Source organism: Chrysemys picta, chromosome 16 (genome assembly GCF_011386835.1).
Source record: "Chrysemys picta bellii isolate R12L10 chromosome 16, ASM1138683v2, whole genome shotgun sequence".
Taxonomy (NCBI): Eukaryota; Metazoa; Chordata; order Testudines; family Emydidae; genus Chrysemys; species Chrysemys picta.
This window is the reverse complement of record NC_088806.1, coordinates 27,130,963-27,143,828: the sequence shown is the minus strand read 5'-3', so window position 1 is coordinate 27,143,828 and position 12,866 is coordinate 27,130,963. Positions and strand designations below refer to the sequence as shown.

The 12,866-nt window shown below is 46.0% G+C and overlaps 1 protein-coding gene across 10 annotated transcripts in view; it reads right to left on the bottom strand.

Annotated features, from left to right (window-relative positions):
- Positions 1–12,866, bottom strand: part of DIXDC1 (DIX domain containing 1) — a 65,374-nt gene that overhangs the window by 18,656 nt on the left and 33,852 nt on the right. For 9 of the 10 annotated variants that reach the window (XR_010593268.1, XR_010593266.1, XR_010593267.1 and 6 more), the window contains 2 exons: positions 11,590–11,697; positions 1,724–1,836 (listed from right to left, as the gene is read on the bottom strand). Coding sequence is in view for 7 of the 10 variants with exons in the window: in XM_024109054.3 (XP_023964822.1) it covers positions 1,724–1,836; positions 11,590–11,697 (221 nt within the window). In the remaining 3 variants the exon portion in view is untranslated. Of the gene's footprint in view, positions 1–1,723; positions 1,837–4,983; positions 5,613–11,589; positions 11,698–12,866 lie in introns of those variants that run through there. The other variant, XM_005291383.5, reaches the window with a different exon arrangement.

Sequence of the window (12,866 nt, the reverse complement as noted above, 5' to 3'; positions counted from 1 at the left end):
TGTCTCGCTCCAGTTGCTGTGCTTGGGGAGCGAAATGCACATTCACTATGAGCCTCTGTGTCCCATTCCTGAATAAGCCAAGGTTTTCCAGGCAGAACCCAGTTTACCAATTTATTCAAGGCCTGGTTCTGTCAAACTCACTCATGCTGGATAGTAATTTACTCCACGAATTTAATGGGGCTACTTGGGGAGCCAGTTCCTGTTCAGCAAAAGGTTGGCACAATTGGGTCCATAGTAATTTGCTGTGTGAGACCTTATCCAACAGAGACATTTGTAATGAGTCAGTTCATTATTCCTGCCTGATCTATCTACTCATACCTTTCATTGCTGTGGTACGTAGGCACTAGTCTCCTGCTACATGTCCGCAAAAATATCTGAGCAGGAATTAAAGCAAATTTCAGAAAGCTCTTAGCCCCTGTTTTACAGATTAATAAACCTTGGGAATCAAAGCCTGATCCCAAAATGCCTGTCCTTGCTTTTCTGACTTTTTGCATTTATATTCGGTATCATCACTGCTGCTCATCATTGGCCTTGATTTTAAATCAAGAGATCACTGGGATCTTTTTTAAAGAGAAGAACATAAAAATATTTTATAAACTCTGCAACCTTTTGTAATCCCCATAAGACAAGATGGTCTGTGCTGGCTAATGCCACAGCTCTGGATGCTGCAGGGATTTAGACATTGTACCCAAGGTGTGATGCTAAACTTGGGGATAAACATCCTAGTGGGGCACATCATTGCAGAGTTGTGACTGATCATTGCAGGCAGCTACTACAGTCTCTAGCCAAGTGACAAAGATATTCCACTGTGCAAAATGTGGATGGGCATGCTGATGTTGAAAACACCAGTGAAACGTTACAGCCTACCAAATATTTCAACCTCACAAATATTTTACAATCAAATATTGTAGACTAAAGAGTAGTAAACAGGGGGCTTTATTGGCTGGGGTGACAAAGCATTTCATTAGAGAGACTCCCTGTGATTCAGGCTGGGGATGGAAGCTGATCTATAAGCACTGTTTCTACACTACGTTCATGAGAGGAAAATGATGTCAGAAACTTCATCAAAAACCTTTCCTTTGCACTCTGTGGATTGTTAATAGATTTAAAACAGAAACTAACCCAGCAGCAGGACATTTTGGCTAATTCTTTTTGCTCACTTGAAATGAAACAAAAATCAGGTTTATCGCTGGGAGGGGTGGAGGGAGTCATGGTAAAAAGTCAATGGTGTGTCAGTAAAACCAGGCAATAAGTGTACAACACTCCCCAGCCTTGCGAAGTGCCACTGCAAGTTAGTCAGGTGATTTTGTGCCGCTGTAGCATAAATCCAGAACCCCATTACACAGACTCAGCTCCAGCCTCCAAGTTCAAACAGACTCAATCTTTCTGTGGGATTGGACTTTTCTTCACAACATCTTGAAGTAAGGACAAAGCAACCACCATATACTGTAACTAATAAATGACACTGAACTCCATCCGTTCTCTAAGGCTTTTAATTTTTGAAGCATGCTAGTGAGTCTCCTGGACTTTGCCAAACAGTGGCACAACCTTAGCACTACTAAACAGTGAGCTTGGGGATTTAATTTTATATGAACTGATGTATCAGCTCACAACATTCTACACTCATACGGTCTCTGGGAATCCATCCAGCAAGTCCCTGCCATAGCTCTCACGTGGGAAGTCCTGGAAGTGGGAAAGATGAAATGCATCATCTGTGCTCTACCTGTTTTGGTTTCTGTTTCTTCAGCTCGGATGATCACAAAGTCTGCCTTCTCCTCCGACTGGGTTGCAATGGACTCGCTCTTTGTGCTGTGTATGGGACTGGGTGATGTGAGACTGCAGAGGAGAAGAGGAGATACAATTATTTCCAGTGTGAGCTGCAAACATAGCAGGGGGAAAAGAGCAGCTTCATCTCTGTCTAAAATAAAAAGCTAATATGCAAGAAGTCTGGTTACACTGAGCGCTGCCCACATGCCAATGAATTCATTAGCAGGCCAGACAGTGCCTGTAACTTTTCAGGCCAGTAGCTGACTGAAGTGCTGCAGCAGTAATTAGTCTTTTCATTTTTCCTGTAGCTTAAGAAGATGTAAATAGGAGAGGCAACCACTGCAGGATTAACACAGATCCCAAAGTCAGGGAGCTAATTCTAGACTATCCTTCAGACTGCAGTTCTGCTTACAACATAATGTAATGCAAGGCTTAGCCTACAGTTGCAAACTGCTACCAAAAGTCATTCACAGTATCCCAGCTCTCTTGATTTCTCACCTGTATTTAAAGGGACAATTACAGTATGGGGAACCAACCTAAAATTCCCATGCTAAGGAGCCCTCGGGAACACAAAGACACCAACACATGATCTAGCTTTAAATGAGAAAGCTTCTTGAAAGCAGCCACATATTTCTACAACAATCTCAGCTGGTTGTGAGGTCCAGACTCTCAAGCTCTTTCAGACGTTCTTCCCATATCCATCACCGGGACAACAGCAAAGGCATCCAAAGCTCAGTGATCCATTTAATGTGCCCCCAAAGTCTCCAGGAACTAATCCTTGCAAGAGCAAGGAGGAGTTAATGTTTCATTCTCCTCAAGACAGACACAAAAGCCAGAGAGAATAAAAAGAAAACATGGTGAAAGTAACAGAATAGATTTAGAGAAATAAAATGCACTTCTATAGCTTGCCTTCCCAATCTTCCCAGCACTTCTGATATAGGTTCCCCAGCTCAGGAACAAACACATCTCTCTAATAAAATCAGAGAATTTTAGAAATTAGAGAGGAAATGACCTGTTAGCGGCTCCCATATAGTCCACTCCCAGGAGCCACCCCCAAGAGACTGTTCCTAGTCTATTTTCCAGGCCTTTGACTAATCTAGTTTTAAATGATTCAACTAAGTCAGCTTCCACTGCAGTAAAAGAACAAATGAGTGTGAGTCACTAAGTGAAGAGAGAGTAACCATTTTGGACTAGATACAGAAAGCAGCAGGAGTATTCGCTCAGACCCTGTTGCTCATACAGTGTATGTCTACCCTGGAAAGACACACCCTCAGCACACAGTCTCAGGTATAGCCACACTGCAATAAAAGACCTGCAGCTGGCCCAAGTCAGCTGACTCAAGCTAGTGGAATTTGGGCTGCATGGCTATAAAACTGCAGTTTAGACATTCGGGCTCGGGCTGGAGCCCAGGCTCTGGACCCTCCCACTCCTGGGTTCCCAGAGCCGGGGTTCCAGCCCAAGCCCCAATAGCTACACTGTAATTTTATAGCTTGGCAGCCCAAGCCCTGTGAACCCGAGTCAGCTGACTTGGGCCAGCCATGGCTCTGTGCCACGGGTCTTCTATCACAGTGAAGCTGTACCCTCAGAGCCCAGGTTAATTGACTCAGGCTCACGGGGTTCAGGCTGCAGGGCTAAAAATTGCAGTGTAGACATTCCCACTCCGGCTGTAGCTTGGGCTCCAAGACCCTGCCCCCTCACCAGTTTCAGAGCCCAGGCTCCAGTGCTATTTTTAGCCCCACACCCTGAGCCATGCAAGCCCAAATCAATTGACCTAGGCTCTGAGACTAGGCACTGCAGGTTTTTCTTTGCAGTGTAGACATACCCACAGTGTGCAGATTTGCTAAAGATTGTTGGATGTGCCCAAAGCTTTACCTTAAAGAAAGCGAATCCCAATGCAGCATTCCCTAACAGATGATGTTTAAAACTGAAATCATTGCCCAGGGGCCCAGGAATGTGATGTTTGTGTTCTGAGGAGATAATCGATTATTAAAGGCCCGGCTTGACAAAGCCCTGGCTGGGATGATTTAGTTGGGAATCGGTCCTGCTTTGAGCAGGGGGTTGGACTAGATGACCTCTTGAGGTCCCTTCCAATCCTGATATTCTATGATTCTAAATGATCAAACTTTAAATCAGCATAGATACACAGAAAGTCACAGAGACAGACTGACTGACCTAACACGCCCAGGAATATTGCATGGGATTTGCCGTCCTTTAAGATGCAGTCACTAATGTTCCCTCTGCACATGTTCACCTCAGACCCCTGGCGAGCCATCAGCCCTGTATAATCCTTGAGAGGTGTATTTGTGGTTGTCTCCCCACAAGCAAGAAAACCATGAGGAAGCAGCCCAAGAAAACAAGATCAACCTTTGGTGCATGTGAAGAAGGGTACCTAGGCATACAGGGAAAGAACAATCTAGAGGGCCAGAAGGCAAAAGACACATGTGGCAGAGGGTGCTCTAGGGAGGTGCAGGATATGGGACGTGTGAGCCATGTGTCAGGGAACAGGACACAGCACAGGGAAGTTACATTTCTCCCCAATCTGCTCTTTTCAGAATTAGATCCACTGCCCAAAGTGAACATTTTGTGATAGATTTGGGGGTTAACGCAACTGAGACCGGATCAGATATTTCACACCACATCTACAACAGGATTTTAATATAATCCTTTAGGTTTTCTTACAGACACAGCTCCATCTCCAGGCAGTTTCCCTGCACATGAGAGAAACATGGCCATTTGGGCAGGAACACATTTACGTGCACGCTGATTGCTCCTGAAGCAGCAGCACAGGCCAAAGGTCACCCCTATTTATCATTCTGCCAACTGGTTAAAGCTGGCCAAATTCCCATGGTTTTTCATATCAATTCCAAAAATTATTCGGATGAAAGATATCCAAAGACGCATTCAAATTTGATTTCTTATTTAAAAGGATACATAACTATTCATCATTGAAGCATGCAGAAATGAGTGCTGGGAAATTAAATCAATTGAGGCAGGATTTATGTCACAGGGAAACACTCTGTATTATTCCTTCTAGCATTGCTTGGTTTCTTAGCTAAAATCCTTGCCTAGTCAAATCCCTGGATTATCAATGCTTTGGGATCTTGCACGCAATCAGGGCTTATGGAAACAGTTTCAGTAACAAGCCTGAATTCCCTGGAGATTTTAATAAACACCCCGACCCTGCTGTTTCAAATGACAATGACAACAATCGCTCACCATTTGACCTGCTTCCCTCCCATGATCCCACTTGAACCTTTCGCCTCACAGAGTCCGTTTCCCGTGGAGCCTCAGGAATCCGCAGGTCCTGGCTGCAGACATGCCTTGTCCATTCACAGGCTTGGAATTCGATGCCGAGGATGCCAGTTCCTGTCAAACTAACGAAGAAATATTTGCCAGTCGGACTTCCTCGCGTGAGCCGAGACACTCACAGCAAAAAGGTTCAGGGTCTTTGCAAGCAGATGTTTGGTGATAAATCGGCAGCCCACACACACACGGATTTGATTACAGAGTCAGAATATTCTGCAGTCCAGGTTTTGATTCTGCTGGTTTTCCTTGCAGGTTATTTGTCTCTTGCTGCTGCATTTTGGTCCACCGTATGCCCTGGTTGTTTTCACCATGAGAATCTCGGCCTGGATTGCAAGTTGCGTTTCTCATCCCATTCTGCCGACTTCAGCTATACAGCTCCTGCTGCAGAGACCCAGGATTCAGTGAGGGAAAAGTGCTCTGTTAAGAGTAGGTTCTTTACTCCACCAGTCTCTAAGCAGTGTGCAGCATTTCCCAGTCCTACGAGTAGCTTCCTTCCTCGCTATCTCCAGCTCCCTCTCCCTCTGGCTGTCACAGTGTGCAAGGCAGAGTCTATTCGCTGAGAAGATGTCTAGCTCAGGGTGGGGGAGGGAAGGTCGGTGGGAGGGAAAGGGAAGGGAGGCATTTTGGCAAGTTCCCCATGAATAATTTCTGTTGTCTCTTCTTATCATAACATTCCTTCCTGGAAATTCTGATATCAAGAACATGTGCGTGCCCCATAGGAAATAAATCCAGAAATGTGCTGATATTAGGCTGGGACACTGCACTGGAACTGTGCAATGGGATGAGATGGGAAGGGGTAGTGTTGTGATTACAAAAATATAGTCAGTTTGTTAATAAGAAATGTGGTTTGTTCTTGCCAGGCAACTCTGGGGATCCCATGCTCCAACTGGCTTATTCCCTCCTCCGAATGGGGAAGAGAAAGCGAGCATCTTATTTTCCTCTGAAGTTTCCATCCAGGAGACTGGTGCCACCACATCCCAGGAGATGTCACCTGCAGTCAGGGGTACCGGCTTCTCCTTGCTTCTTCTGAGACTGCTCACAGTTTTTCAAAATAATTTATTTTAAAACTAAAGAGGCTGACAGTGAAGAGCCCCAGGGTATAAATATGCAGCATGTCACCAGAGCAATAAGATGAAATGGGGTGACATTCAGTGTCAGAATGAGTACAAGGAAGACAGACTGATAATAACAATAATGCTCTGCCTGTCTCTAACACCTTCCGCCTAAGGATCTCAAAGTGCTTTACAAACACAGATGAGTTCAGCAACACACCCCTTGTGAGGCAAGTCAGAATCATTCTCTTGTTTAGAGACGGGGAAACAGACACGAAGAGGGGACATGAGTTGCCCAAGGTCACACAGTGAGTCAGTGTCACAGGCAGAAAAACAACTCTGATCTCATGAGCCTCAGTCCCCTGATCTAACTAGTTGACCACACACCCTTCAGACACAAAAGAGAACCCAGGAATCCTGACAACCAGTCTCCAGGCTCTAGACAATGCTGCCTATACTCAAATTTGCTCGGGAATGAATGCAGGCAGGGCTTATTCTCAACAAAATGGAATCCTGACTATAGGCCACATGGCAGATTCACATTGAGTAGCACCTTACTCCATGTGAAGTCCTACTGAAGTCAACAAGACTGTTCACAGAGTTATGAGGAAGGGTATCACCGTAAGGGACCGTAAGGAGAGGGAGGGTGAATTGGGAGGAGGGGCCAACGGGGAAGATGTATATGGGAGGATGGCCAAAGGGTAGGGGTAACAAGTACATCCCTTGCTCCTTCTTATGGCTCCTCAATGAGGGGATTAATTGCTAATGAGTTTGACAGGTTCTCTCTTCCATCTCATCTTTTTTACCAAACAGCCCCTCCAGGTCCTAGGTCATATGTGATGGCTCCTGGAAACCCTCATGTAAATTAAGCAATGCAAAATCCCTCATGGACATACACAATCCCTCATGGAGGTAGCTTACTGGGTGAAGGAGCAGAGCAGAGGACCTGCCCCCTGCCTCAGGTGGGATGCAGGAACTGGGAGAATCAGAAAAGGCAGAACTCGGTCATAAGAGTCAAGACCCATCACAGTAGGGCCCCAAGCTCCAGTAACAGAATATTAGTATCTCTTGAGGTGATTCATAAATTAGCAACAATACCAGGCCAACATGAAACTTCCTACTGAACATTCACACATAGCTAAGTCTGTACCATGCCTATTATCTAACACCCTTTTCTCATAGATCTGCGATTCTAAATGAAACATACCGAGTTTGGCTACTGTCAATTTTTCTCTCCTCAGGCACCGGACTCTGCCTGGTGTCTTATCACAGGAACAACATCCTCCCGATTTCTGATGGGGCTTGATATGAATAAATCTTTCCTCACTTGGCAGTTACTGTTGCAATTAAACAGCCAACCTCTGTGTCAGCAATCGCTGCGCCTTTGGCTAGTGGCATCAGATACCCTTTTCTACAATAGCCATAATCTGCTCCCCCCCTTGAACACATAAAACAAGTTCTATCTCTGGCACTGCTGGAGGATACACAAAACAGCCCTCAGCCTGGCAGCCTGGATCCGTTCCCCAGCGGGGCCTTGCATGCAAAACTCAATAGCATTTCCATGTTTGTTCTCCTTTGCAGCCCTCAAAAGCTATGTGGTTTTGCCCTTTGACAACACTGACAGAACCCTGCCCCCTAACTCCCTCTCAGCCTGTCTTTTGTTTTTCACTGCTGATGCACATAGCACAGTCTCTGTCCAACATCTTTGTATGTACAAAGCCAGGGAACAAATCCACCGTAATGGACAAAGAATATTCCATTCTCAAGACGTTATGATTGAAATCTAATTACACATCAGAGCATATTCCCAGCTTCAATTTAAAAGTGTTTTAGCTCCAGCTTGATACAATCTCTGATAATTTCCTGTTGAGTTGTCAATAGCTCTGTCTGCATCTCAGTAGTGCAGGATTAGTAGAACTCTAGGAAATATACACACCAGGTAACTTGTAAACTCTTTGGGCTCCCTCTACCACTGATCCGTATGCACAGCTGTGTAGGGAGCAAGGCAGAGAAAACAGAACCCAAAAGAGCCCTGGGCACTTTAGAGATCTTTAACTCAACCAGAGAAAAGTGATTATTAAAGACAGTAACCAATGTGAAGAGTCTTACTTTTGAAGGTACAGACTGTGCCACTGGCACTCAATGCTGACCTGATATACCCTCTACTATTCCAGCCCTGCCCCCCATCAGCTGATGCAACTCAAATTTTATCCACTGCACCCCCTGTTATTCTACTCCAACATAATTTCAAAAGTTCAAAACAAACATTTCATTAACAAAGCAATGATTTTAGTTCAAAAGCAGCACAATTAATTTTATGTTTTTATCTTCAATTCTGTAAAATTCCCTCTTCTGATCGAATAGGTTGTTCAGGAAAATATTTGCTGATTTTATATAATATACAAGCTACTCAGTGACATCACTTTCTGTCAGCAACGCTAATAAATATCATCTTATACTTGGTGAACTCCTTGCACGATGACAAAACCCAAAGCACTTTGCAAAGTATACATACAGGTATTATTTCACTCCTCATGGAAATGCAGCCACTGTGGCGCATTCCACAGCTAGTTAGCAGTGCACAACAATGCTACACAATAGGACATGATGTGAAAAATACTGTTGCCAATTCAAACCACAGAGAGAATGGGAAAAGGTGAAATGTATTTACCTAAACTGGTATCTGCCCCGAATAGAAGGGGTCAACACTCTTCAACTCTTGTGAAAAATACTGTGAAATCTTTAACACGCACATGTGGTCAGGACCATGGTTTTATTTCTCATCTGATAAGTAGCACCTCTAGCAGCACAATATCCTCTAGCACCGCACTGGGGAAGTGAGTCAGTATTGACTCAGAGGGAAAAACCACCCCATACCAAACTGATCTGCCTTAGATATTTATACGGCACATGTCACGTGGGCATCTAACCATCAAAATTCTGAAGAAGCAAAAGGGTCCAGAACCATCGTGTTTCTTCTCACTCTTCACCTGGGTCCCCAGGGGCTGGATTCTCAGGCATGCTAAGGCCACTTTGTGTGGGGCAGGTAGGCCACTTTGTGCTATGGAGGTGCAAAGTAGCCTTAAAGTGGCCAGAGAAGTCCAGCGGAGAAATCTCCCTGTACCAGGGATACTCTCTGCTGGTGGAGATCTGGCAGAAGAAAATCCATCACCTCATGTGTCAGCCATCCCCCAAACCCCAACATAAAGTGTATCCTCCAGCAGTGCAACAATTAGAACTTGTTCTATGTGTTCAAGGGCGGGGCCTGGATAGGACAGGAAAGAAGGGGATGTAATGGAGTGGCGCTCCACGATGCCCAATCCTCCACTGGCATAAGGTCCCTGACTCACCTTACATCAGCGGTGTAAGTCAGGGCTGCCCGTGTGCACCCCTGACTTGCACTGGGGCCAGACAGCTGTGAAGCAAGGAGCTAAACAAGTTCCTTGCAGTCCCCTCCTCCACCTCATTCAAATGGAGCTCAAAAGGAGCAGAGACTCAAGCTTAGGGGGAGAAGAGGGAATTTACATGTTCAAAGAGATATATCTTTATTTTCAAGCCTTATTAGTGGGGAAAGGCTCTGTCCAAAATGTATATCCCTATACTCTGACCTAAACACAGCCAGGCTTGGTCAGATCTCTCCTACCAGTGGCAAGGTTCTACCCCAGCTCCTCATTGGCTACCTAGTTTCTGTGCAGTGTAGTTGCCATAGAAGGTCCTGGCCTATGGGTCGGTGGGTCTCTGACACAGCCAGGTCCCATTCTATTAAGGGCTCCATAGACTAGGACTAGGGCTTTGACATCTGCTCTGGTGCAACTGGGAGTTAGTGGAGCATGTGAGGAACCAAAGGGATGTGTTCTCCCAGCACTTGTTGCTGAGGCTCACTGCTGTGAGTGGCACTCACTTCAGCCTTCACATGTGTTCAGCCCCAGGTAAAACATGTTGTAGTTCTAACCAATACCACTTCCTGAAAAAGCCCTTTCCTTAGAGACCTCCCAGTCAAGTGTTGCCACAGCTCAACTTGGCTTAGCTAGTGAGATCTAGCGAGTCCCCAGCCAAGGCTGCAGGTATAGCAGAGAGAGTGTATTTCTCAAGTCCCGCTTTACATGGCAAAAATTTCTGCTGTGTAGATGGGGTTAAACTCTGACTTTAATGCTCTACAGCAGGTTACAGGGGACTTTTCAGAAATCAATTAAACACTGAACTTGATTGAACATGAAGGTCCAGGGGAGTTGGGGGATGGCTGGATAATGAAATAACTATAAAGCTAAAAGCAGTTAAAGGTGATGGATGAGGGCACAACGGCAGTGGGAACAGCTGAGGCACCCACTTCAGAGACTCTGGGTCTGAATCCCAAAATAACGCATTCCTAAAACTGAGCCTGCTGCTAAAATCCCTATTTCCCCTGCCCCTGAGGTCTGGGTGCAGGCATCAGGCTTGCTTGGTTTGGAAGTCTCGGCTCATTTCTCCTTCATGACTCTTACACAGATTACTCCTGAGGGAATTCTGCGCCAAAAAATAAAAAATTCTGTGCATAATATTTTAAAATTCTGCAAGTTTTATTTGTCAATAAAGACATATGGAAGCTCCAGCATGGCAGTGGGAGCCCAGGCCACTGGCTGCATGAAGGTGGGAGATCACCCTGCAGCCCCTCCCCTGCCATGGGACATGGACTCAATGGTGAGGCTACACCCAACCCTGACACAGCACAAGGGCTGGGCCTGCCCCCAAAATACCCCGGGGTATCTATGCCGAGGGGAGCGAGCTCTCCCGTCCACTTAATTACTCCAGCCTCCGCGAGAAATGTTGGCAAGAGAAGCTCTTCCACTGACATAGCACTGTCTATGCCGGCACTTAGGTCGGCATAATTTACGTAGCTTGGAGGGTGACTTATTCAAACCCCTAAGCATCATAACTCCAATGTAAACTGTACTGTAGTGATAACCTCAGTCTCATTCATAGAGTCATAGATTCCAAGCCCCGAAGGAACCATTGTGATTCATCCTCTCAGTTTCTCTCAATCTCGCAGCAAACCCTCTGCTTTGGTGTTTCCTACTCCTATTCGCTCTGTTCTCACTGGGGGAGGCCAAAGAGCCAGGATTAGGATGAGAGCCGGAATTACAGCTGAGGAGTTCCCACCTCCTCGCCTTGTGCTCACACCACCTCGCCACATTGTCTCATGGATGAGACGAACCTTCTCTGTGGGAGAGTCTGCAAGATCAAGGGAGTCAATGAAATGTCACTCACTGAGAGCTGGTGTTTCACGTTCCAGCTCAGCTGGGAAATCTCAGTGCATGAAATTTTCCTTATTCCTAAAACTAGTCAGAGACTGGGCTGCGTGCGAGGGGAGCACATCCACAGGGTAGGCAGGGGGCTGGGCTGCGAGGCGGCCAGATGTGGGGTGGGCAGGAGACGGACTCTGCCAGGCTGTGATGGGACACAGCTCTGCAATGGGCATGTCTGTTACCTGGAGGAGCAAGACTCCGAGGGCACGCTCTGCTGTCCCTCGTACTGCTGCACCAGTGCTCGGACACTCCAGTAGGGATTCTCAATTTCTTCATCGACGCTGCTGTTTCTGAAGATAAAAATGACATAATGAATAACAGCCTCACAGAGCAGGGGCAGAAATCCTTGTGGGTTTTTTTTTAATTTATTGTCTGAACCTAATGATAGATATTCTTGGGGGAGCGGAAGGGGAGAACGGGGGCTAATGAAATAAAGGAAAGGAGGCGGAGGCAGCAATCCTCTGGGCCTCTTACGAATGAGAAAATCTAATTTCTGATCTAGAAAGTGTGAGACAGGAAACCCTTTCCCATCTACCTGTGATATGGCAGGGGAGGGGAACAGTGTGTTACCTGTTAAATGCCTCCAAACTCCTATGAGTAGCAGCAGAGCTTTGGAGAGGGAGGGAAGCAGGGAGTGGGGAAAAGGCTAGCTTCTGCTAATATGACAAGGGCTGGCCATCCTAAAGAGGAACACTTGCCCATGTCCTTCGGAAGAATAATAAAACGCCAAACCCTATAGCATTGTAGGACACAGCAGCTGATAAACAGCACTCAGCAACACTACGACAATTTCCACTGCTTGGCATAATACGAGAAGGCAAGAGGAATTTAGGGAGGCATAATGGAATTGGACATCAGGGTTAGCACCCCGACTCTTACAAAAAGTGCACCCAGGATCTCTAAATTCCACAAACAGTCAGTGCCTTAGTTTTATGTCTCACGTGAAAGACAGCACCTCCAGAAGCCACAGCACCTCCTTTTGCCATGCAGCGGCATTGTGCTCAGTGCTGATGCAAAGGGAAGGATGTAATAGAGCTCTTAGGCTTTGTCTTCAGTGACACAAAGGTGTTTTGTTTTGTTTTCTTTTAAAGCGAGATAATAAATGTGTGCTAGTTATCGTGCTGTACAATCCTAGGTGAAGACAAGGTACGGTCGTGTATACTGCAAGGTGGCTAGGCAAGGTCAGCACTATACCACCTGTCTGTGGCTGGCCTCACCTGGTTTACCTCCACTATTTTTACACACACGTTAGTTATCCCATGGTAAAAACCCACCTTTTTGCCAGTGAAGACATAGCCTTAGAGGTATCCCACCCGGGTGCTAACTCAGTCTTACTCTGGATTGTTTGTGAGCTCCAATGAGATTACAGCAAAAGGTGGCCTGGGTTCAGGTCAAAAAGCAATGTATGAATTCATAGCAGAGAGCTCTTTATCTGTCCTATAGGGAGATGCCCCCGAGG